The sequence below is a fragment of the Alosa alosa genome, chromosome 14 (assembly GCF_017589495.1).
Source record: "Alosa alosa isolate M-15738 ecotype Scorff River chromosome 14, AALO_Geno_1.1, whole genome shotgun sequence".
NCBI lineage: Eukaryota > Metazoa > Chordata > Actinopteri > Clupeiformes > Clupeidae > Alosa > Alosa alosa.
In genome coordinates this window covers 17,771,513-17,798,741 of record NC_063202.1, presented here as the reverse complement: position 1 = coordinate 17,798,741, position 27,229 = coordinate 17,771,513, and the positions used below count along the sequence as shown (strand labels likewise).

Below are 27,229 nucleotides of genomic sequence, written 5' to 3'. Positions count from 1 at the left end.
GAGAGAGAGAGAGAGAGAAGATGAGAGGAAAAAGATGAAAAGAGAAAAAGAGGTGGGGTCTTTTTCTCCCTTTTTCCCGATTCTTCTGCTTCCTCTTTTGTAGAACCCCAGAGAGGAGTGTGAAAAGTCGGCTCGGCAAACAGGGAAGGGCTCTTGCGCAACCTCCTTGAGCGTGGGGGGAGGGACAGAACGAGACACAGGGAACGAGAGAACGACAGAATGAGTGGAAATGAAAGAGTGAATTAAGCTTCTCCACTTAGAAAAGCGAAGATGAAAAACCGCATTCTGTGCATGCCTTGAAAAAGACAACGTGGTGTAAAAGAGAAATAATAAGTCAGCCTGTGGGGATTGAGGATGATGATGATGAACAACCGAGGTGAAATATAGACAGAGGTTGTCGAGGGGAGCCTGTCACGCATTAGGCCTTGAGGTGCTTGTGTTAATATTTGCAATCACAAGGTTCACATGAAAAAGCCTTAAAATGGGCTGCTGCAGGCTGTACAGTCTCCACAGAGACACCAGCACACACTGTGTGTGTGTGTGTGTGTGTGTGTGTGTGTGTGTGTGTGTGTGTGTGTGTGTGTGTGTTGTGTGTGTGTGTGTGTGTGTGATTACATCTGTGTGGGAGCGTGTATGTGTGTGTGTTTGTGTGTTGGTATGCATGTGTGTGTGTGAGCGTATGTGTGTGTGTGTGTGTGTGTGTGTGTGTGTGTGTGTGTGTGTGTGTGTGTGTGTGTGTGTGTGTGTGTGTGTGTGTGTGTGTCTAAGCGTGCCCATACTACAGTATATGTCTGACAACACAATCTCTCTCCCTAACAGAGCAGCAGATCAAAGCTGGTCGAAATAAGAAGTAACTGCACGTAGAATCATCACTGACCTTCTGCACGTGAAACACCACCTGCATCCCAAGTCTTTTCCCCCACGTAGAGTACAGCTAAGGTTACAGTAATTATCATCCCTTTATAGCACACATCCCTTTGATCAACAGTACATTATCATTTGTCATTCCACTCTCCAGCAGTTCTTTTGGTTCTGTTTGTCTTCCATTATTATCGGGAATGGGTCTGGTTTAAGACCCAAGACACTTCAAGCTGGACATTTATGACACTAAAGCTTCCTGACATTCGGGCATTAAGAATGGGCAGAAGGCAGTACTGCTCCCCGAATGGCCTGTGAAAAGACATGCCCGCAGAGAAATACAGACAGGGGATAGAGTGGGAGTGAGAGAGAAAGAAAAGAAGGGAGATTTCTCTCCTTTATATACTTTTTCTTTTTTTTCTGTACCTTTTTCTCCTCTCTCTATCATTCTGTTTCCTACTTGTTTGGAGTCTCACCCGGGATAAGGACAAGCCTCTTTCTCTCCCTACTGTATGCTTCTTTCTCTTTCTCTCTCTCTCTCTTTCTGACAGAGAGAAACCTGTTACCTCTAGGGAGACTGCACTAATGAGACAGCGAGTGGACCAGCTCCCTGAGTAGTAGGACCCTATGATAAGCTGCCCGTGGTGGTGCCTGAGGGAACATGGCTGCCCGCATCACAGGGCCTGTCCAGTCAGCAAGGGTCAGTCGGCACGACTGTGTGTGTGTGTGTGTGTGTGTGTGTGTGTGTGTGTGTGTGTGTGTGTGGCATAGCAATAGCTTTGCTGACGCACACACATACGTCAGGGAGATAGGATTTGAGAGGAGGGGTGGGTAATCAAATAAGAAGCAGAAGCAATAGACAAGTATCCTCTCTCGGTCCTCAAAATCTTCATCTGTATGTCTGCCTTTATATCTGTCTATCTGCCTGTCTGTCTACCTGTTTGTCTGCCTGTCTGTTTACCTGTCTGCCTGTCTTTTTGTCTGTCTGTCTGTCTATCACTCTTTCTCCTCTTCAGTCTGTCAGCTGCACAGATCATCCAAAACTCACTTTCCTTTTTCTGTCATTCTGATTTCAGAAGCTTTCATCCAGTTGTCCCTCTTTCTTCACAATCTCTTTTTACTGTGCAGGTTACCGTACATACTGTTTCTGTCACTGTCTGTCCAGATAGCCTTTGTCTCCTTCCCTGTCTACTGTCATCTGTCTTTGCTATGCACAAGAAACAGTGTCTGGTTCTCTCTCTCATTCTCTCTCTATCTCTCTCTCTCTTTCTCTCTCTCTCACTCTCTCTCTCTCTCCGGTTCCTCTCATTCAGATTAGGATTACCATTGCAACAACACATCATCAGTAGGTAAAACTAACCTGTCTCACGATGGTCTTAACTCAGCTCATGTTCCCTCTCTCTCTCCCTCTCTCTCTCTGCTTGAGGATATGTCCTCTTTTTGACTTTTTGGGAAGACTTGTTCAAGCTTTTGATCAATGTTTTTTGGTTTTAAGTATTATAAGAAGAATAGCTCAAAGGCACAATTGATTACATTTTAAGTAATGCAAAAATGGCTGTCTACATTTGTAGAAAAAATGGAATAGAACAGGACTGTGACTATGATGCTGTGATTGTTCTACTAAGACTAATACATTCAAGAATTCAAATGGATTTATGATTCATAGTCTATATGTAACCTTGCAGCCTTTGAAAATATTTGGTGCTTTACAGTTTTTCTCAGTCGCTTTGGTGCTTTTTTCAGATCAGAATGAAAATTCTCATAACTATTAGTTCAATCTCCACAACATTTAATCATTTGTGCACATTATAGTAGCAATTTCTCCTTTCTCGGAACAAATTGCAAATGCTTTTGGACATGTATCAGTTGCTTTCACACAATTCTCTGCTGTTTTTTAACATTTTCATTTGCTTATGTCATGTCAGTCAAAATTAAGTATACTTATGGATGCTGAATAGTCGTTCCCAATAAAACTAATAGTCTTCATTTCATTGCTTGAGTCATTACATACAAAATTGTTGAACTAGTTATCAAATTCTGTCACAATGCTGTAGAATTTCAAAGAGCATACAGTAAAAAATGACGTATTCAGTGTCTTGTACTCACTTACTCCCCTAACTACAGCAATGTGTAACTTTACTGTAGTTTTCAAATGGCTGTACAAGTACTGTATAGTGCTGTCTTGAGCATGTTCAGGTAGTGTCACCGAGTTCTGGCCTTTTTTTTGCATTGGAAAACACTGAGAGAACTGTCATAATGAAAACATGACAAAGCCATTTGACTATCTTGTTCATAAACGATGGTGTCAAGACTTTTCATTTTGATGACACTGACAGTTTCATTGACATAACTACCTGCTTTTGAGGAATGGACTATCCATTTTGAGCAAGTGACGTGCTTTTGCAGGTCATCCACTAAGTTTTGCAGTTTGCACTAATTGTTTTGAGAAATGCACTAACTGCTGTGCAAATGTTAATAGTGATGTGAGCACCAAAGCGACTGAGAAAAACTGTACATGGCGTTTACAAACGGAAGTTCGGGAGGAACATGACGGAATTTGCCACGCCTCCTTCTTCAATTAGTCAGGCTATTTATTCTACCTGCCGAAGTTGCAGCATCAGTGTGATTTTGCTCACAACCCACCACCTTCCCTTACGCCTCCCGTCTTCCATAAGCTAAAGATCAAGGGGGTGTATGGCGGAATCCTGCCCGACTCCTGCCTGCGCAGTCAACTCCGGCACGATTCCGCAATGCCTTTCAGGACCATGGCCAGAGACCTCGCCAAACTTGCTCTTCTATTATGATGTTATGTATTATGCTTTATGTTTGTGCAAATTCAGGAATGTGAACTAGTGAATAGCGCATTATGTTTCATAATGAATGATGAACTGCCCTTTAGACTTGTATCATAAGAGGATACTGCATTTGTTTTTAGTATCTATTTATTTTCGTTCACCTTTTTTTCTTCTACTTTTTGCTAGCTGTGATTTCAACTGTGTAATGTTATATTTATTTGATGTAATAAAGTTTTTGTAAAATTAAAATTCTCTCTCTTTCTCTCTCTCTCTCTTTCTCTCATAATTTTTCCGCTGTTCTGAATGACAGACAGTGCAGCATCTTTGGTTGTGCATGCCAAAGAGACTGAACGGTCCAGCATAACTGCTCACCTGCAAAGTTACTCATGTCTTTCTCACAAACACACACATGCATGGACACACACACACACACACACACACACAAATACACAAACACACACATACTGTACTGTATATATATATATATATATACTGTATACACATACACACACCTGCAAATGCCCTCTTCTATACACATGTGCATGCACACACACACTCAAACACTCACATGCACAGACATGCACACAAAAGCACACACACACACACGCACACACACACACACACACACACACACACACACACACACACACACACACACACAGTGAGAGTGCATGTGAAAAAAATAAATAAAAATAAATAAATAAATAAAACAATCCTACTGAACAATTTGAACTGAGCCAAGCACTGCAGTCAGAATCAATATTTGAATGAATAAACAAAAGTGTGAATCAGTGGGAATATGTGAGAGGCAGAAAGAGAAGAAAAAGAAATTGAAAGGAAGAAAGACCGCGTCAGACATTCTTCCCCCCGAGCAACTAAGAGGAGTATTATAAACCTGGCCGTAGGCTAAGCCATCTTCTCTATCTCTTATCTAGCTCTTATCTAGAGGCCTGATTCAATAAAAAAAACATTAAAATCTCTCTGAGGCTAGGGGATCGCTTTCTGATTTAAACCTGAACCAGGATGGCCCAAATAAAAGCTTGTTCTACACTCTGAGGCTAAACACACACACACACACACACACACACACACGTTTGCAGTGCTGTGTTTTCCCTAACCTCCAGTGTGCACAGGGCCACCACTCTCCCGCGGGTGCCATCTCCTCCCTGTGCCGCCTTCTCTCCCTCTCGCTCTGGGCCGCATTACAATTTCATTCTGCCAGCATGAAAGGGCATTATCCAAGTGAACAAATATCGGCTTTAAAGATAATGCCCCCATCCTCTCCTCTCCTCTCCTCTCCTCAGCTCGCCTCACCTCGAGTACGAGTCGACTCCCGCTTGCTCCCACGTTCTTTCACTACCTCGCCAGGGATTTGGCTCTGATTAATCACCTTGCTGCTCTTTTTCTCTCTCTCTCTCTCTCTCTGTCTCTCTTTTTCTGTTGTTCTCTCTCTCTCTCTTTTTTTCTCTGTGATTGGGAGTGGGGAGGAACCTTGTCTTAGGAAACACGTCCTAGGGGGAAGGATTACCGTAGCGGATCAGCAAGCCATGTGGTAGATAACATCTAGCACACAGCTGCTATCCCTGTCCACCTCTGCAACCTTCACTAAGAGGAATCATCATCACTGTCATTATCATCATCATCATCATCATCATCATCATCATCGCTGTAGTCATCATCATCTTTCTCCTCTTCATCATCATCATCATAGTCAGTGATTAAGCAAGTGACCAACTCTCAGAGAACTTCCCTTTTGTCTGGTGGAAGTGACAGTCAATTCAGCACTCCATACCAAGATCTTGAGAGCTAACCATCATGATAGAACTGTTTTCAATACTGCTTTCCATGCATTTCCTCCTACCTCCTACCTCTCTCTATTCCTTTATTTCATCCGATTTAACCCACCATATGCTCTCTCCAAATGTCAATCATTCTGCCCTCCTCTCTCTCTCTCTTATATCTGTCTATCTTTGCCTTATTAGCACCAGCAGCACCAGCCTCTCTCGTGTACCTCTCTCCCTCCTTTCTCCTCTCTCTCTCTTATTCACTCTCTCTCTCTATCGCTTGATGCAAATTCATACCCAAATAATTCATGAATAATTTATGTGCCAAAAGAGATGTCAGGCACTTAATTATAATTTCTAAACATTTATTTTTCCTTCACCACCTCTCTCCCCTCCCTTCCTCTCTCTCTCTCTCTCACACATCCTATCCCCTCTATGTGAGAGTGACAGAGAGGTTTGACAAAGAACACACTTTGCTAATTATTGCTTTGAATATTTGCTTTCATTCAGCGGGTGTCGCAGAAGAAACCACCTTCAGTCTTCAGCATATCTCTTTACCTCTTTCTCTCTCTCTCTCTCTTACAAACACACACACACACACACACACACACACACACACACACACATATACGTATCCTCACACCATCTTCTGACTGCTGCTTGCATATTTTTGACATGGTCTTAAAGCAGCTTGGGTGTTTGGATTTGGAGGGAGCCCCTGATTACAGAGTTATTGAGAGCTGATAATCTGCAAAATGACGGGCTTGGTTGGAGTGGCTACAGCAGTGCTGCAAACAGAGGAATAAAAAACAGCCCCATGCCAGAGGGTATGGGAGAACAACAAACCAAAAATAAGACACCCAGGAGGGTTTGTCAGGCCAGTAGAAAAAGCAACCCTCAAACACAAATCACAGAGGATACTGTAAGATGCTCTCGTGAGTTCTTTAAAGGTGTAGCCATCAATTCTAGCAAAAAAGGTTGTTGATATTTGAGCTCAGCAGCAAAACAAATTATCCGCCTCCCTTGTGTATGAACTGGTCTGTGCCACTATGTTTGTTTCCCATTTACAGAGCCAGGGGTGCACAAACACACACACACACACACACACTCAACAGACATACACACACTCGATGCACACTCACTCACACACACACACACACACACACACACACACACAATTCACAAAAAACATGTGACCGATTATAATCAAGGGCTGCACCTTTTAGAGGTCAGTCTGTTAAGACTTCCAAGGACAATAGATAGTCAAACTGTGTTTGCTGTTGAGTTTTAGGAGCGAGCGCGAAGTTGTAGTGAGTCACGGCGAGGGGGGTTGGGGGGGCAGAGGCTGTTCGCTGACCTCAGCAGGAGGCTGGCTGCTGTCTCCCTGGCAGAAAATCTCCTCTGGGCATCTTCTTTTCTCTCCCCTCTCTCCGTGACACGCGAGCCACTGACAGAGATTTGATTTGATCGCCCAATCACGTCCCAGTCGAGTACAGCACTTCTTCCTGGCTGGAGCCAAACACTCCCAGAGTTACTGCTTCAAGGCTTTCCTCCACTGACCTGAACAGATATAACCCCGACTGGCAAGGGGTAACCTGCGCAGTAGCATGCTCCTATTCACTTGCATTCATTTGCATTACATAAAAGCCCGATGCACCTATAGTAAGGTAGCCATACCATCGCCGGGCATAGCACATTCTTTTCTAGCCAGTGCATGCAGGTAGATTAGTATCCTACCCGTGCTAAAAACATCCTTTGGAGCATTTACATCAAGTGCCCTCAGATCCATCAAATCCATCCTAGCTCAGCTCAGAAGCTTCCGGTTTGCATTCCAATCAGGCAGTCATGCAGCAGTGTACGAGACCATTTCCGAAGTATCACAGGAAAACAATTTTGATAGCATTTAGCGTAAAATACAGCCATTTTGGCATTGATTTGTAACTTACATGTCTTATAAAAGTATTAACTGAATGTTCACACAAACTGGTCTCTGCATTTATCCCAATCCGTGAATTAGTGAAACACACTCAGCACACAGTGAACACACAGTGAGGTGAAGCACACACTAATCCCGGCGCAGTGAGCTGCCTGCAACAACAGCGGCGCTCGGGGAGCAGTGAGGGGTCAGGTGCCTTGCTCAAGGGCACTTCAGCCATGCCTACTGGTCGGGGTTCGAACCGGCAACCCTCCGTTTACGGTTACGGTTACGGTAAGTCCGAATCGCTAACCGGTTCCAGTAAGTCCGAAGCGCTAACCAGTAGGCCACGGCTGCCCCAAATTCATTCATTCATTCATCTTTCTTTCTTTTCTTCTGCCTCTTCCTCTACCTCTCTCAGAATTAAATAAAAATGTCAGCCCGGTTTGATGAGCCGGGTTTGATGATCTCCCGAGGAGGTGATAGAGTTCACACGAGGGGAACAAATTTCAGGCGGAAGCCACTCAGCAGAAAGTTCTCTTTAGCTGTGGATAACAGCATCTAACACCCTTCAGCTTACTGCCATCAGCCAGGCAGCGGCTAATAAGAAACTCTCCAACTTCTGTGCCTGAGTCAGGATTCAAAGCAGCTCAAGTTGTCGGCGGAAATGTCCCGGGTTGATTGTATTGGAAACATGGTCCGTCGCCCCAAACCAGCCCTGCCTTAATGCAGTCAAGCTGCAACATAGCGGGGTGTTTTTGTAAAAGTGTCTGAAGCACTTCTGGCAAGGATGTGAGGAGGAGAGTATCTCATTGGGTTATTTGATTAGGGAATCAGGAGTGGAGAGAGGGAATCAAACAAAGTGTGTGTGTGTCGGGTGGGGGGGGCAGATACCGAGAGCAGACAGCAGAAAGAGACAGGAGAGAGAGAGAGAGGATGGAGGGAGGGAGAGAAAGAAGGAGAGGGGAGAAGAGAAGGTGTGTGAGAGAGAGAGAGAGAGAGAGAGAGAGAGAGAGAAGAGGCGGAAGAAGAGAAGGAAAGAAGGGTTTTCGAACATGGTCATCACCTTGGAGTAATCAGCTTTAGGACTGCCATAAATCAATCCCATGAGGAGCTCTGCTTAATTGCCAAGTGTTAATTAGAGCTCTACAGGGGAGGGGCTGCCCTGCACCAATGACATTAACGGCTAAAGCCACTCAGGGCTGGCGTGTTGCAGCACGCTGCTTATGCAACAGGCCGACCTCATGGGATTCCCCTGTTTTCTCTCTGCAGCTCCGTTGGGTACACCACAGCAAATGAACAAATAAAAAAAAAAATATTGCACACGGGATACTCAAACCTGTTGACATCATCTCTCTTGTGCGTGTATTTTCATGTCACATCTTTTATCGCCATTCTTATACTGCATAGACCATTCGTGCTATCTACACACAATCCTATGAAAAGTGTTGACTTGCCACCCTGAACGATCCCTGCTAAATACTATCTTCCTTCAACTCGATAAAACATAGACACTTGAATGTAGCTCAAGCTCTGCACCAGATGTTATGTAGCAATAATTCTGGGACTACTAAGGCCTTAGTCTTAGTCAGTGTCTTGACTATGACATCAGAAAATCTGCTACTTTTCTTTCCCTGTCTCTCTCTCTTTCTCTCTTTCTCTCTCTCTCTCTCTTTCTCTTTCTCTCTCTCTTTCTCTCTCTCTCTCTCTTTCTCTCTCTCTTTCTCTTTCTCTCTCTCTTTTTCTCTGCTGCACACAGTTGAAAGCTCTTTTCTTTTTGCAGCCAGGGTCCGGCGGAGGCTGGGTCACGGTGTGCGCCATTAGGCCAGTGTCAGAGCGGGAGAGAAACAGTGACCTCCATAAGCCCGATGACGCGGTGCGCCGGACACCAGAGAGATGCGAAGGCGTCTGGCCGGTGACTCAGCGTTTGCACTCTCCCATGGAGCAGAGAACAGCATGGTTCTGTGTGTGTGTGTGTGTGTGTGTGTGTGTGTGTGTGTGTGTGTGTGCATGTGTGTGTGTGTGTGTGTGTGAGTGTGTGTCTGTCTGTCTGTCTGTGTGTATGCCTCTGTGTGTGTGTGTGCGCGTGTTAGTGTGTGTTATTTGTGTGAATGTGTGTGTGTGTATGTATGTGGGTGTGTTTGTGTTTGTGTTTGTTCATGTGCGTATGCCTTTATGTGTGTGAGAGAAAGTGTATTTGTGTGTGTGACAGTATGTGTGTGTGTCTGTGTGTGTGTTGTGCATACATGCTTTCTTCATAGTATGCATGTCTCTAAACAAGCGAGTCAGCTAACATTAGAGGAACATCATGATGACGGAGAGGGGAAGACTGCACACTCACCAGAGGTGTCAGATCTGAGGTCCTTCTCACTCTCTTTCACCCTTACTCCTCCCTCTCTCTCAATCTCTCTCACTCTCTATGATGTTTCCTCCTGATTTCATAACATTGCGTCGTTAGACAAATAAGTGGTTACGTCTACTCTCTTCCACTGCAAGTGTGTAAGTGCAGATGTGTGTGTGTGTGTGAGAGAGAGAGAGAGGAGACAGACACACTAGACAGGCAGGCTGGCAGGCAGGCAAGTGTGCAATTATGATGGGGAAAAAGGACATGGCAACTCTGCCCCCAATCTGGTGGATGTAATTCTGTTTGTGCGGCACAGGTCTGGACACGCCTGTAAGGAGGTCGAGGATTCCACTGGGAAATTGGCAAATGTCCTCAGAACACTCACACCTCCAAATACAGTAGGTTGGCACATGAAAAATGGGGTGGAGAATGAACGAGAGAAGTGAAGGAAGACAGAGGGGGAGAGGGAGGAGGAAGAGGGATAGATAGAGAGAGAGGTGAAGGGAGAGAGAGGAAGGAAGGATACAGTAGAATGAGAGAGAGAGGGGGAATAGGGGAGCAATGTAGATTGAGAGAGAGGTATAGAGTGAGGAAAATAATAAAAGGAAGGGGATAGAGAAAAGAGAAATGGAGGCAGTTGAACATGATAGTTTAGGACAAGTTCAGGGAGAAACACGGGAAAGAGATGGAGATGGAGAGATAAATAAAGAGGTCAAGGTCAAGGTAGGGTATGTAAGAACATGCTAAGGGGAACATGGGAGGGAGAAAAATGGATAGAGGTGAAGAGTAGAGAAAAAGAGAGACAGAGGAAAAGTCAGAGGGAGGGGTGACACTTGCTCAGGATCAGAGGGATGGAGAGATGGAAAGGGAGGGGGGAATGATAGAGTCAGAGGGAAGAATAGAAGGAGAGAGGGAGAGAGAGAAAAAAAGGGGAGGTGAAGGTTGCTCAGGCCCAGTGAGGACAGTCTGTAAAAGCACCTGGGCTGCTCTCACCCCCAGGCAACCATCCAAATGAACCAGGATGAAGGCTTCAAAACATCAACAACAACAACAACAACATGATAAACATAACGTGTTCAGAGTGCACAGCGTCTCTTCATAGCTATATCACGATTTTCCTCATCTCTTTTTCCCTTGTCATGCCATTCTTCTCAAAAAAGCATTATATTACAATCAACAACAACAACAACAACAAAACGACAACAAAACAAACAAGTAAACGAGATCTAAACCGGCACACAAAGAATACTCATAGCACCAGGGTATCGTCATCGGTAGCTATACTTCTCTCTTTCTCTCATCCTTTTTCTCACATTGCCTGATCCAATCCCACTTGACTCTGGAGTGTACAGCCTGACCCTAATTGCTGGGCGAAACACGTCAGCCATGGCGTGGGGTATCGCGCGCCGCAGCACAGTATGACGTCGGGGCGTTTGGGCCGTGTGGAGTGAACCTCGCTCCGGCGTCTATCCACTTCCATCCCCACTCAGCGTTAGAAGACTTCCTCGTTCCTTACAAGAGCTAATTTAAGCCAGCGTGCTTGCTTCTGACAGCCAGCTCTTTATCACGCGGCTCCACATTGTAATAGAATTCTCTATTCACAGCAGATTACACTCGGGCTTTCTGATGATAATTTCCCCTCGTCTTTGTGAGCACTGCAAACATTTCTCCCTTTTTTTCTCTTCCTCTTTTTTTCCACTCCTCTTTCTATTTTTCCCCTCTTCCTTCATTTCTTTCCTTTATTCCCTTTTTCTCTTCAGAGGAGCTGGCAGTGGCATAATCTTTCTGAACTTTCCTCACAGATGCACTCCTCTTCCCTCTCCCTCTCCTGGGACGGTGGGGAGGGGTGTGTGTGGGAGGGGGGTAGTTCAAGATTGTTTTTTTCGGCTGATTTAAACTGTCACCCGTATGTCACCTACGCATTGTCACTGTGCCACATTAGCAGATGGCCCTCTATCCTCCCCATTATGCGCTCTCTCTCTCTTTCTCTCTATCAATCTCTTTCCTTTTCTCATCCTCACCCTTTCTCAGACTTATCAGACTTCTCCCTCGTTTCTGTCCTTCTATCCATCTAATTCTTTCTTGCTTTCTCTCTCTCTCTCTCTCTCTCTTTCTCTCTCTCTCTCTTTCTCTCTCTCTCTCTCTCTCTCTCTCTCAATGTTTCTTTCTTCCTCTTCTCTCCCATCCACCAGGGTCCTTGTCTTTGCCCATCCAGATACCGTTCACTCGCTCATAATGGAAGTGGTGCTCTGAGGCTAATTGATGTGGGTTGGTGGGAGTCAACACTGTAGATGAGTGTGTTTGTATTTGTGTGTGTGTGGCTGTTACTGTGTGTGTGTGCATGTGTGTGTGAGAGAGAGAGAGAGTCTCAGCACATGGCCGTGGCCAGAGGCGGAATGGCAATCGGAGACGGGAGGGGAGTTTTTCGGTCGGCCCGGAGGAGTGTCTTGTGATGCGGGGGACGGCCCATAGAGCTGTTATCGCGGCCGTGAGGCGTACGCGGCCATCGACGTGATAAATGCAGTAAGAATTTTCCGCTATCTACACTTCAGAGGTTTGGAAAGTCCAACCAATATTTATACCACTCGGTCACTGTCTATATGTCATTCATGTATTTACCTGTGTTATTAGGTTGGCATTGTCTGTAGGCTAGGCCTTTTTTAAATTTATACAGGCAACTATTGGAGTGCTATGATAGCCAGATACATGTCCTTGCATGATGCTTGAAATTTCCATCCACCCACAAAGCTGTTTTTAACTGCACTTTATCTAGTTCCTTACACATTTATTAAAAAGTGCCTGGTTTGTGGTTGATTGGCTTGTTGTATTGCATTAGCACTATCCATAGTTCCTTTCTCCAAATGTAGCCTATACATAGCCTATTAGTATTTTAAATTGGGGGTGGGTTTAGTGCCCCATTCCGCCCCTGGCTGTGGCCCACTGGTTAGCATTTCAGACTTGTAACCGGAGGGTTGCCGGTTCGAACCCCGACCAGTAGACACGAACACTGAAGTGCCCTTGAGCAAGGCACCTAACCCTTCACTGCTGTTGTTGCAGGCAGCTCACTGCGCCGAGATTAGTGTGTGCTTCACCTCACTGTGTGCTGAGTGTGTTTCACTAATTCACGGATTGGGATAAATGCAGAGACCAAATTTCCCTCACGGGATCAAAAGAGTATATACTTATACTGTATGTTTGTGTATGTGTTGTGTCTGTGTGTGCGTGTGTATGTCTGTGTTTATGTGTACTAACATGTCTGTGCGCACTCCTCCATGTCTGCACTGTCCTGACCTCACACTCTCATCCACCACCCACAAACCTCCCCTACCACACAGCTAAGCTCAATTCCTAACCTAGCCTACATCTGGAGGTGAAAGGGCCTTGAGGGCCTCTTTAAGCCATGATCACAACAGCCAAATCACCCACCGTGACAGGGAACAAAAAACCAACAACAAAATCCCCTACTCTCTAATGAGCAAATGTTAGCTTCAAAAACAAGATGGCCGCCTGGCTCTAAAACGAGTAGGCCAGTGGGCTTGTGCGATTAACAGGCCTGGTCATTTATCATTGTGGATGTGTGTGTGTGTGTGTGTGTGTGTGTGTGTGTGTGTGTGTGTGTGTGTGTGTGTTTAAAAGGGGATTTTTGTGGTCAGCTCGTGGCATTTTAGCTGCTGTGTCCTCTGCCTGTGAGTCAGGTCCCAGGAGGGGAGACAGATGCGCTAGTCCCATCCTGCCGTTAACACAGCTAACACAAGTGGGCCAGTGGGCCAGGGCTGCATGTCCCCACTCCTGGGGATTAGATGCCTGCATTAACCTGCCATTTGGGCACACAGGGAGAGAGGGAGAGGGGGAGAGGAGGTTTAGTAACTCCCACCAACGCCCGAGTGTTGGGCCCCTACATACAACAGTCACTCCAACAGGCTGGCCGTAACAGTGTATGCTCCTACAGAGTGAAAAGCGCACATGCAACGCATACAGTCATTTCCAGTGTATTAGTCGCACCATGTATAAACCGCATGACAGTGTTGTATGCCAATTAAAAAGCAATGAAGAAAATAAATACATTTCCATGTATACCCTGTAGCCTGCCACCTTGTATTAACCTGATAGCTGAAGAAATGTTGCAAAAACAATGTATAAACCTTAATGGCACAGTGCCACTCAGAAAAAAGGTAAACTGTTTCCAGAAAGTGGGCAGAGGATGACAAGGAAGAGGAAGATGACGAGGAAGATGGGGGAAGTGGAGGAAACTGTCTTAAGCTGAAGCCACAACTATTCCTCAGAGAGTGCAGGGAAGGAGAGAGAGAGAGAGAGAGACGGTGGGGGGGGGGCAGAAAGAACAAGAGAGAGGGAGAGAGAGCAACAGAGGAATTGTGAAAGACAGAAAGTGAGGGAAAGAGAAAGGGATAGAGAGTGAGTGAGAGAGAGAGAGAGAGAAGTGAAGACAAATGAGAGAAAGTGGAGAAGCAAAGGCCTCTGTGTTAAGTGGGAAAGCTGGTTGCTCTGTCTACAGCTATAGATAGACGGAGAGAGCTTAGCAAGCTCAGTGCTCGGATGAGCAAAGGCAAGGAAAAGACAAGGGGGAAGAGAGAAAAAGACACTGCCTACATAAAAAAAGAAAAAGAACACATTTCTGTAAGAGGGCGAGAATGAAGGGAAAGAGGGGAAGAAGAAAACGAAGAAGAGGAAGAGGGGAGAGAGAGAGAGAGAGAGAGAGAGAGAGAGAGAGAGAGAGAGAGAGCTAAGTATTAATCACCATGCAGACATATTCAAAGAGAAATGGAAAACCCACATCCTTAAAAATTAATCGCAATTTATTCTGCTAATAGCCCAGCCTGCCAGCCAACGCTGGCCGCGGGCTGCCAAGGAAACAAATGGCACAGTTAGACCTCGTTGCCATGGGACACAGTTACACAGCAGCACCCCCCCCCCCGCCCCCACCACCACCACCTCAACCTCAACATCCGAGAAAGATGGAGCGACAACCCTCCTCCCGGCCTTTGGGGGAATGGCATAACGCTCCTGCTTGAAAGGGATGGAATAGCATCCTCCACTCAAGAAGAATGCCACGACCCCCATTCCCGTCTGCCTGGAAGGATGGCGCGGCCTTGGAGGCAGCTCCATAGGGAGAAGTGCTCCAGCTGCCGTCATACCTGCGCCCAGTTAAACAGGCCAGCAGACAGACGACTAGACGAAGGAGAGGACCGCAGAGAGGAAGGAGGAGGGAGAGGTGAAGATGAACTAGAGCAATGAAGAGAGAGAGAGGGGGAAATGGAGAGGTGAAGATGAACTAGAGCAATGAAGAGAGAGAGAGAGGGGGGGAGATGGAGAGGTGAAGATGAACTAGAGCAATGAAGAGAGAGAGAGGGGGGAGAGATGGAGAGGTGAAGATGAACTAGAGCAATGAAGAGAGAGAGAGAAAGGGGGGGAGATGGAGAGGTGAAGAGAGATGGACAGACAGAGAGGGAGGGATGAATAGGGAATAAGAGAGATGGAGAGAGAAACGGAGAGTTGTGGGATTTTCTGCAACACTAAAATCATCTAAAAGGAATGGGACATGTCGGGATTAGTCACACACACACACATACACACACACACACACACACACACACACACACACACACACACACACACACACACACACACACACACACACACACACATCCTCAGGCATCCCTGCTTCTGACTGGAACATTTACATTTTTTCCCTTTTGGTTAATAACTGAACAGCATGTACAAACAGCACTAGCAAACTAGCATATAATTAATCTTTAAAATGAATATATTCATCTACAACAAATGTAGTCAAATATCGTTTTGCTACAGTATTTGGTAGTTCCGTGCTTTTTTACACACTGAATTATTGAATTTTTGTACCTTAGTAAGGTTTGAGGCCGCACGCTAACTGTTTCTTATGAGTGTTTCTTATAAATCTTGCCAAATAACAACTCTGCGTCTCTCTCTCTCTCTTCCTCTCTCTCTCTCTTTCCTTTATTTCTTTGACTAGTCTTTTTAGTCTACATTCCATCTTTTCACAGGAAGTGCAGGGCAACAGAGACTACTCAATCAGGGCTGTGTGTGTCTGCCTGTCTGCCTGTCTGCTTGTGTGTGTGTGTGTGTGTGTGTGTGTGCATTTGAGAGTTTTCCTGCTCTTTCCCGCCCTCTCATTTCTCATTCTGCAGAAAATTAGGGAATCTAGGTCTGGGTCCTGCAAGGTTGCAAACTCACCCCAAAGTTTTGTGTGTTTGTGTAGGGAAGGGGGAGGAGGGGTGTGTGTGTGTGTGGGGGTATTCATGTGATAGCTCTGCGATTTTTAAGGGGTGATTTGAGGTGAGTCCACCTGCGGCAGCCATTTAACCTACTTCTTACAAACAGAAAAAAAAAACACGCACACATAAGAAAGACTCAGAAAACACACACACACAAACACACACAGAGAGCCATTGTTCACCTTGTAGTCCTTAACACTAAATGGCAGTTTGCTTGTTTGCTTGTTGGTTTGTGCGTATTTTCTCTCTTCTCTCTTCTCTCACTCTCTTCTCTCTTTTTCTCTCTTCTCTCTTCTCGGCCTCTCTGAGCTCCGCAGCGAAGCAGTCTTCTCCCGCCTCAATACTTTTGAGGGAAAAAAGACTTGATGGAAAAAACTAATCCTAGCCTTGTTTTTTTACTTCTGTTTGTCCTTCTGTCTCTTTCTCTGCCCATCTCTCTCTCTATCACTATGTTCCACGCTGTACACAGAACACAGAAACACACACACACACACACACACACACACACACACACACACACACACTTTTCTCTGCTTTTCCAGAACTTTTCTAATTCACCATCATGGCATCAGAGGAGTGCTTTTGCCCACAGGCACTGAACAAGGAAATAGAGGGCCTTTTCGCTCTCTACCTCGCTGTCACTCACTCTTACACATACACACACACACACACGCGGGCGCGCACACACACACACACACACACACACATTGACACACACACACACACAAACACACTCACGTTGACACACACACACACACACACACACACACACACACACACTCACATAGACACACATACACGCACAATCACACACTCTCACCTTCTCCTGGTACTGCCTGCGTGAAGAGTCCAGGGACTGGATGAGAGCGGTGGCGTGGCCCACAAACATGGCGTAGCAGGTGGCGCCCACGATCATGCTGAGGATGGTCAGCCACACGTCCGTCATGCCCACCGGCGGGTACATGCCGTACCCAATGCACAGCATGTGGCTCATGGCTTTGAAGAGTGCGTACGAGTACTGCTGGCCCCACGTGTCATTCTGCACAAGGATGAGAGACAATCTGAATTTTAACAAACTCTTTATTACAACAATATATGTATAGATGTATATAGATGTGTATAGATGTACAGTATTCCATTACATCTTTAAAACGGCAACCAACCAAAAGAAACGAAATTGGAAGTGTAGGATCATTATGACATGAATACCGTTCATGGGGGGCCACACAATAAATTAATGACTTATTAACTCTTTATTACAACAATATATGTATAGATGTATATAGATGTGTATAGATGTACATTATTCCATTACATCTTTAAAACTGCAACCAACCAAAAGAAACAAGAAGAAAGAAAGGAAAGGAATAACACAGGGACAAACAGAGAACAAGGAACAGTACAAAGAAATGAGGACATTTGGGTGAGAGAGAGAGTGAGGCAGAGAGACAGAGAGATAAAAACTTAAGGGTGTGCAAGACTAGACAGAGAGAGATGGTATAGGCTGTGTATGTTCTAATGTTTTATTATTATTATTCTCCATAGTCCATGTTGTTATCATTACTATTAATTGCTAATTGTTTTCTTCTCTTCATGTAATTACTGCTTTGGCAACATTATAAATCTTAGTCATGCCAATAAAGCTCATTGAATTGAATTGAACTGAATTGAAATTTAATTGATGGGTAAGAAAGAGGGCAACAGACAGGAGAGAAAGAGCAAGGTAAGAGAGACAATAAGAAAGCAAGGTAGGAGAGACAATAAGAAAGCATGGTAGGAGAGACAATAAGAAAGCAAGGTAGGAGAGACAATAAGAAAGCATGGTAGGAGAGACAATAAGAAAGCATGGTTGGGAGCATCATAAGAAAGCATGGTTGGGAGCATCATAAGAAAGCATGGTTGGGAGCATCATAAGTCAAGTCAAGTCAAGTCAAGTCAAATTTTATTTCTATAGCACATTTGCAGAAGTCTGAGCCGCACAAAAGTGCTTCACAATAAAGTGCAATAAACAAAAGAATGACCTAAGGTAAAAAAAATAAAAAAAATAAAAAAATGATAGATAGATAGATAGAAAGACAAAAAACAATACAATACCCCACACACACACACACACACATACACATAGATCATACATGTAGACTAAACAAATAAAAGATAAAATTTAAAAAAAATATATGTTTACACTAGTGTCCCTCAGGTTATGGCATAATGGTATATATTTTGCTGCCAAGGCAGCTGAAGGACCCTCTCCTGAGAGGATGGCCATTTTTTCATACATTTGGGTAGGTGGTTTTACATTTATGGAAAAAGGGTTGTCTTAATTCTTCATACTTTTCACAGTATAGAAGAAAGTGTTCCTCTTTCTCAACCTTTCCTGTCTGACCACATGTTCTTTCTTCTTTTGGCATTCAGGTCTTTCTATGCCTACCAGTTTCCACTGCAAGGGTGTGGTCACTGAGCCTATACTTGGTCAGGATTTGCCTCTGCTTTGTATCTCTGACAGAGATGAGATACTCTGCTAATTGATAATCTCTTTTTAGGGTTAGATAGAATTTCATCCTACTTTGGCTTGTAGTTTGGTTTCTCCAATGTTCCAAATAACCTTCTTTTGCTTTTTATTGACACAAATGTGTAGTTTGGAAGCAGAACTGGTCTGAGCATATAGTGCATTAGTTGTTGTTACTGAATTAGTGAACTTCAGTACCAGCTGGCACAGGGGACTCTTTTCTGGGTTCAGTTCCTGGGTTTTTAATGCCATAAACTGGAGAGTTTTTGGGACTAGATTTCAGGTTAGTTTTTGAATAGATATAGCCAATGGGTAAGGGCCTAATTCTGCTCTACATGCGTCGTTGGGTGTTTTAGTTTGAACTTTTAATACAGTTTGGCAGAATTCGGCATGTACTGTAGGGCTTCTGTAGGATGCTTGTCCCCTGTAGTGTAGCTCTGCATACTGAGTGGACCCCAAACCTCACTTCCATATAGCGCAATAGGCTGTATTATACTGTCAAATAGTTTGCACCAGATACTGACTGGTATATTTATATTGTAAAATTTGGATTTTATAGCATATAGGGCTTTTTCTTTTAGTGCATTCACATGCTGAAACGTCCTGATGCAGTAATGACCAGACAGAGGTACAGTAAGTATACTGCATTGTGTGCTCTAAGACGGTGCTACCTAGGGTGATCATGTGTCTGTGTTCCTGACATCTGTGTTTCTTCTGGAAAATCATGATTTTTGTCTTTGAAAGATTTACTGTCAGTTACCACTAGTTCATTGATGTAGATGTTGAACAGAGTTGGACTCAGACTGCAGCCCTGCCTTACACCACGTCTCTGTGGGAAGAGCTCTGTTTGTTTTTTGCCAATTTTCACTCTGCATTTATTGTTTGAATACATTGACTTGATCATGTCATGACATTTTTGAAGTCAATAATGCAGGTAAATATTTTTTGTGTGTCTTTTACATGTTTATTGATAGTTTATTGAAGAGGATGTAGGGTGTAAATGTGATCTGTTGTGCGGTGATTTGGGAGAAAGCCAATTTGATTTTTACTCAGAGTATTGTGTTCGATAAGGAAGGTTTGAATTCTGTCATTCAAAATGCAACTAAATGCCTTCCCCAGATTACTGCTCACACAGATACCTCTGTAATTGTTTGGGTCCAATTTGTCTCCACTTTTATGAATTGGGGTGATAATTCCTTCCTTCCAGATGTCAGGGAAACAGCCAGAACTTAGAATGAGATTGAAGACTTCCTCTCTCTCTCTCTCTCTCTCTGTCTGTCTCTCTCTCTCCCTTCACACACACATTGTCTGGCATAGAAGTTCACACTCATGCTTCCACACTGGAGCTCTCCAGGAATCAAAGAGAATCTCTCTTTCCCATGGTGCCCTCCTCCTCCTCCTCTCTCCAGATCTCTCAGGTGCTGAGCTACGGCTAAGGAGGGCTTGATCTCCTCTAGTCACCAGGAAGTCATCTGAAGGTCATCAGAGAGACTCTCACTTAGTGTCGTTCACATGCAAACACAGGATCCCTCCTTTCAACAATACAATGACTGGATCCCTCTAGATCAGGGGTCTCAAACTCCCGGCCCGCGGGCCAAATCCGGCACGTGTCCGGCCCAATTCCGGCCCGCGACCTATGTCAAAATAATAATGTAATCCGGCCATTGAGGGTATTTTTAATTGCGACAAACGATACTGATTAAAATAGACGATAGAGAGGGTTTCTCAAGATGGCGGCTTGAGGAAAGGTTGTCATGCTGAGCTGGTGCGCTATTTCGTTAAATGTATCATTTTTGCCTGTAAGGAAATAGTTTTGTGGACTCTTACAGCTCTGTAGTAGGCTAACATATAATGAGTATAAATGCCTACTTTTTGAGGCAGGCGGATATCATGTCACGCAAAAAGAAGGCAAACCAGAACACTCCAGAAGAAGCAACACAGCAGGACAGTGAGGCTAGCGAAGATAACTTGCTAGCACCCGCACAACGGGAGATGATCACAGAAATTACTGCTAACATCTCAAAGATTATTGACGAGAAGTTAAATCCGCTGTTACATTTACTGCAAGCACATCGTGAGGAGCTGGACAGTCATGGTGAACGCATTACAGAGGTGGAGGGCAGAGTGTCTGCTTTGGAGGATTCTGTGGGCCCAATAGCAAGATGAAGGCACTGTTAAGAAGCTAGAACAACAGGTGGCGGATTTAAGCGAACATGTCGATGATTTGGAGAATAGAGGTCGGAGGAAAAATACACGCATTGTTGGACTACCAGAGGGTGTGGAGGGTGATAACCCAACACGTTTTTTTGAATCCTGGCTACCTACAATCTTGAACATCGAAACTAAAACAGGCAGGATTAAGCTGGAAAGAGCACATCGCTCCCTAGCACCCTTGCCCTCCCCCACCGCCCAGAAACCACGATCGATCTGGGTGAGATTCCATAATTATCAGGATAAGCAAAGGGTGATGAGTGCCTCGTGGAACATCGGGACTAAAAATCAAGTTTTGAAACACGATAATTCCACCGTGATGATCTTCCAAGACTTCTCAGCTGCCGTTCTCCGCAAACGTAAAAGATTTGACGGGGTGAAGAAACGTCTGAAAGCCATCGGAGCTACATCCTCTCAAATCTACCCAGCATCGTTAAGAGTCACCTTCCGTGGCTCAACGAAACTATTACAAGATCCGGATATGGTGGAGAAGTAGTACATCGACTCCCTCGATCTGACCAGTGGTGATGGTGGCTCCTAAGCCTCAAGAATTTCCTGCCTCTTTATTTTCTATACTATTATTTTTTCCCTTCCCTTTTTGTTTTTTATTCTCGATGACTGCTTTCATGTGAGATCCACGCGATGACATGAGTATATTGAACTTTACAGCTCAGATCTGTCTTCTGTCTTTAGGGAACCCCTTTGCTCGACATCTCTTGATTAGAGAAGGACAGTGTTTAGTTTTAGGCCTAATGCCAGTATGCTGTTTGGAATATGTTTGTTTGTTGTTCGTTAGTTGTTTGATGTTTAGTACTCGGCTTACATTCTACTCAAATGATATCTTAATGTACAGGCAGTGGGCTCAGATTATATTTTTGTTTTATTTGTTGTATTTTGTGATTTAAAATGACTATGCCTTTACTTAAATTGTGTACTTGGAATGTTAATGGTATCCATACACCTGTTAAGCGGCGAAAAGTACTGACTTACCTTAAACGGGAGGTTCATATGTTGCAAGAGACCCATTTAAACGAAATAGAACATTTAAAGTTGCAGCAAGGGGGGTATGATCAGATTTTTTTTTCTTCTTTACATCAAGGAGCAGGGGAGTTGCTATTTTGTTCCAGAAAAACTTACCATTTAAAGTCACACACTGCATTAAAGATAAATTAGGACGGTATGTCATTATCAAAGGTGAATTGTATGGAGAAGTGATTGCCATTATGAATGTTTACTACCCACCTGGCCATAGTGAATTTCTAGCTACAGCATTTTAACTGTCATTTAAACCCTTGTATTGACAAATATCCTGCAGGGCGAATGTCCACCTCTCACCATTCTAAATTCATTAATGCCCTTTGTGAGGATCTAGATTACATAGATATATGGAGGGCCCAACTCCCAGCGGATAGAGAATATACCTTCTTTTCAAAAGTTCATAAATGTCATACACGGATAGACTATTTCTTTGTTCCTAAACCTTTATTTCAATCAATTACTTGTAGCTCTATAGGCAGCGCAGTTATATCTGACCATGCTGCTGTTTTTATCCAGTATCAAGTTGGAAATCCAGTCCCACAAACAAGATATTGGAGGTTTAACCCTTTAATTCTGACAGACCACAAATTTATATCTTATTTCACAGAAGAATTCCAATCCTTTTTATCTATCAATACAGCTTCTACTGAAGACCCATCACTTCTTTGGGAAACCTCTAAAGCCTTTGCTAGAGGTCTCATCATATCGTATGTGTCCAGTAAGAGGCGCAGGCAGGTTGATCAAAGAAAAATTTTGGAATCTAGGCTTAAGATGACTGAAAGGGACTACATTATGAAACCTTCATCAAAGTGACTTAAAGAAATTTCTGCATTACGCTCAGCCTTAGATTCCCTTTTAACAGAACACGCAGAGGCCCAAATTAGATTTGCTAAACAAAGATTATAATGAAAGCAGGGTGATAAGGCTGGGCGATATCTGGCTTATCTAACAAAGAAAAAATCAGATTCTAAAATGATCCCTTCAATTATAGATGATACAGGTGAGCAGATGTTTGACTATGTAGCCATAAATGACACATTTAGGAGCTTTTATGAAAATCTTTACCATTTGGACTTAAAGCAGGATACCTCAGATTTAATGGATACCTTTTTCTCCTCTCTCAGTCTTCCAAAACTGGCAGAAGATCAAAAGTTCAGACTTAATGCGCCCATAACCAGAGAGGAGGTACTGGACGCTATTAGTGCATTGCATTCTGGGAAAGCACCTGGGCCTGACGGGCTGAGTAGTGAGTTTTATAAAGAATTCCAGAATCTATTAGCTGAACCTCTGCTGAACATCTTACAGGATTCCTTAGAAAGGGGCATCCTGCCAGCGTCTCTGAGGGAGGCCAACATTAAATGTAGATTTAAAGATTCTTTCTAAAATATTGGCTACACGATTAGAAGGCTTACTCCCTGTGCTCATTCATGAAGACCAAACTGGCTTTATTAAAGGTAGTAAATTCATGCAATAACATGCGTAGATTGCTGAACACTATTCAAAAGTTCCATCAACAGTCAATGGATGGTGTGGAAGGCGTTCGACCGTGTCGAATGGCCCTTTCTTTTTTATGTGTTAGACAAGTTTGGCTTAGGTGAAAAATGTATCAGTTGGGTTCGATTACTTTACAATAATCCTCTCTCCTCTGTTCTAACTAATGGATTGCGATCTCCTAATTTTTGCATACAGAGAGGCACCAGACAGGGCTGCCCCCTTTCCCCTCTTTTGTTCGCTCTTGTTATAGAACCCTTGGCAGAGGCAATCAGGAAAAATGAGGACATCTGTGGTCTACCAATGATCAATAGACAGCATAAGATAACCCTTCATGCAGATGATGTCCTGGTCTTTATGACTAAGCCTGAGGTGTCTATCCCTAATCTCATTGACACTATTAGTAAATTCAGTGCCTTCTCAGGATATAAAATAAACTTTGACAAATCAGAAGCAATGCCCCTGGGTAGTCTGAAGTATCAACCTAAAACTCCATGTCCATTCCCCTTCAGGTGGTCCCCATCTGGCTTTGTTTATTTAGGGATATATATAACCCCAGATTTTGATAAAAATGTATAAAGCTAATTTCACCCCTTTGTTTGAACGCATTAGATTGGATCTGGAGAGATGGAATACATCTCTTGGCTGGGACGTGTGGCTCTCCTGAAAATGAATGTTTTGCCTAGATTGCTTTACCCTGTTCAGATGATTCCAGTTCTTTTGTCTCATAAAACCCTTAAAAGCTTGAACAGTTGGTTTAGCTCCTTCATATGGGCAAAGAAGAAGCCCCGCCTCAGTTTAGCAACCATGTGCCTTCCATCGTCAGAGGGTGGTCTTGACCTCCCCGATATTAGGAAATATCAGTTTAGTGCACACCTCCACTTTATCACTGACTGGATACGCAAAGATCCTTTGTCTATATGGTTGGATATAGAAAGTTCTATGTCCAAACTACCTCTTGCAAACCTGTTATTTTTAAGAAAACCTTTAGTTAATGCATGTCATAATCCAATTACAGTCTATACTGTCAAGGCCTGGAAGGTAATTAGAAGATTGGAGGGTAGACATAAATCCACTTCTGTTTTTACACCAATATGTGATAACTTAGATTTTTTGCCAGGAATAACAGATCCTGGTTTTCAGATCTGGAATACTAAAGGGATCTCCAGGCTAGGTGATGTATTTGTTGGACACATTGATGTCCTTTAGTCAGTTAAGTGAAAAGTATGATATTCCTAAACAGGATTTTTTCCGATACCTTCAACTAAGAGATTTCATTAAAAAAGATACAACAATTCTTACTGACCAAAGCAGTTAATGCATAGAGTGACAGCTCTTTTCACTTCAAACAGGCCACTCCATAGGTTTCTTTTATAGACTGCTTAAGGAATATGTCACTACTGGCACTTTACACTTATAAGGTAAATGGGAAGGAGAACTCGGCGTGGAGATTACAGATGAGGAGTGGGATGAGGCATGGAATAATGCAAGGACCTTGAGTATCTGCAACAGGGTTAAAGCAGTTCAATTAAAAATTTTGTACAGAGCTCATTTATCCCCTCCCAGCATCATAAGTTCAGTGCTGACCTCACCCCCCACTGTCCTAAGTGTAAAATACAGATAGGGAGTCTCACCCATTGCCTGTGGTCATGTTGGAAAATTAAACATTTTTGGAATATGGTGGGGCAAGATATAAACAGGATTTTATCCATGTCACTACAATGTGATCCTCTTTGCATGATAAAGATAACATTTTTCGCAGAACATGGGAACCTTTCATGTCCTTTATGGGGTTAAATATTGAAACCATACTAATATGAGGATTCATGTAAAACTGGATAAAACCTTTATTTATTGTATTTAATTTCCAATCTCATGTTACTTTATCTTGTCATTCTATGTCGTCATATAATTAATTAGAAAAGTCTGTATATTTGAGTCTGAGCCGAGTCTTGTTCTTTTGTTGTATGTTGTTTGTTTTGTGTTGTTAAAACCAATAAACATAATGTTAAAAGACGATAGATCCAAGTACGGTGACAAATCTCATTTGTACTCTCCTCCACTATTTGCTAGACATCCAAAGCTTGATTCAAACCCAAAATCGCTGCACAAAGTTTTCAGGAAATACTTGTATTACACGCGATAAACACGAAGACGTGCATTTGTAATGACGCGGAAGCGATGCAGGCCATAGTTTTGCACAAATTGAAGCAGAAATAAGCCTACACAAAACGTTCACGTGTGATGAAGTCTTGGGTAGGCTTGGGTATTCACCTATTCTGATTCTGAAGGAGAATATCCTTTTGGAGATTATGATCGATCGTCTATTGACAGTGATAGTCACGGTGCGTCTGTGAATGGAGGTGCGTCTTTGCATGTATACGACGGTGTCCACTAAGCATACCATGCTTATTTCGACCCTCTGCCCAACATAGCTTGGAGGTTGCAGTGGTAATCGTGATGATAGTGTCCGTAATGGACGTGGTACAGACAGCAGGGGTAGTAGAAATAGGGCTCTGAAGAACTACAAAGTCACCCGCGATAGGAACTGATTTGACCAGGATACTTTATTGTAGGCCTTGTGGTTATAGGCTAGTAATAGTTTACTATTGTTGGTACAACGTAGGTGTTTTCCTGTTAATTTGTTATGTGGGTAATATGACAAAAAAGAAAGTAAACCTGCTCAAATATGTTCATCCAGTATTTACTGAAAGGTGCATCATTTGAGGTGCTTGCCATCCAGTGGCAAATTAGATGGGTAAATTTACCCCTTCATAAACTTTTGTTTACACTCAAAGATTTTTACATTTACAGTAGGACTTTATCTCTGACCACTTTCAAACCATGGCCTTTTGAAAATTTGATATAAAATCCAATGGTGTTGCTTTCTTAACCCTGATGCCTAGTTTGCCAGGTTTAAAAAAGTTACGAGAGGAAAATATTTTTGGTGTGAAACACACACATAGGCCTACCTGTTTTTATGCTTTTTTGTTTGTTTTTATAATTTGTATTAATATTTATTTTCTCATTATTTTATTTATAAGCTAAGGTTGCTAGCACAGGTGTCTAAAAATAGATAAAAATACTTGCACTTTCTGTTTGTAGTTTTGTGTTTGAAAATACAGTATTTGAAAAAAAAAAACCTTGCATTTTAGGAAATAGCCGTTCTTTTTTTGTATTATTCTTTAACACTGACGTGGCCCTCCAATCAGATGACATTGGCGGAAGTGGCCCCCAGCTCATTTGAGTTTGAGACCCCACAAATACAACATCTTTCTAACTCCCACAATCAGGTGATCCTTCTAGAACTAGATCCCACAAATTGGAGATCTTTCACTCTAGATCCATCAAACGGGTCTTTCAAACTAGATCCCATAATCTGAAGATCTTTTAACTAGATCACACGACCAGGAGATCTTTCACTCTAGATCCCACAAGTAGCAAGTTTCTCTAACTCGATCTCCTCAAACATGAGAAAATCCTGGGACTGGATCCCTCACATAGAGTGCGCATGGCCATGCTCTGAATCATCTGGGTGTGTTTTTTAACGTCAGAGTGACTGTGCCCCTCACACGTCATCAAGATTCACTCTCGTCAGTGGAAACACCCAAGGGGAGGAAAAGGCTAATACGCTTTGTGTCTCACAGCAAACATTTTAAATGTAGAGAAAGAGAAAAAAAAAAATATTGAATTGCTGAACAGTAAAGACTGCAATAGCAGCAGTGAATCGAAACAGCTCAGGAAAAAGCACCAAAAAAAAAAAACTAGGCCAAAAGTTTAGAATAATGTGATTTGTATGTGTGAGAGAGAGGGAGCGAGAGAGACAGAGAGAGAGAGAGAGAGAGAGAGATTCTTGTTTGTGGATAAATTGCCCCTTTCCTTTAGATCCCTGTGGTAGTCCTTGCTGAATCAATATCAGCTCTCTCTCGAGGTTGACACATCCAAATTGCTTTTAGACTCATTTCCACTGAGGCCAAGCCGCAAAAGAAGGCAAAGTTATTAGAACCTCAAAAGACGG

At 43.4% G+C, this 27,229-nt stretch overlaps 1 protein-coding gene across 1 annotated transcript in view; it reads right to left on the bottom strand.

The window, feature by feature from the left end:
* Nucleotides 1–27,229, bottom strand: part of hcn4 (hyperpolarization activated cyclic nucleotide-gated potassium channel 4) — a 96,374-nt gene that overhangs the window by 28,242 nt on the left and 40,903 nt on the right. The window contains exon 4 of the mRNA XM_048263719.1: nt 16,786–17,004. Within this exon, the coding sequence (XP_048119676.1) occupies nt 16,786–17,004 (219 nt within the window). The remainder of the gene's footprint in view (nt 1–16,785; nt 17,005–27,229) is intronic.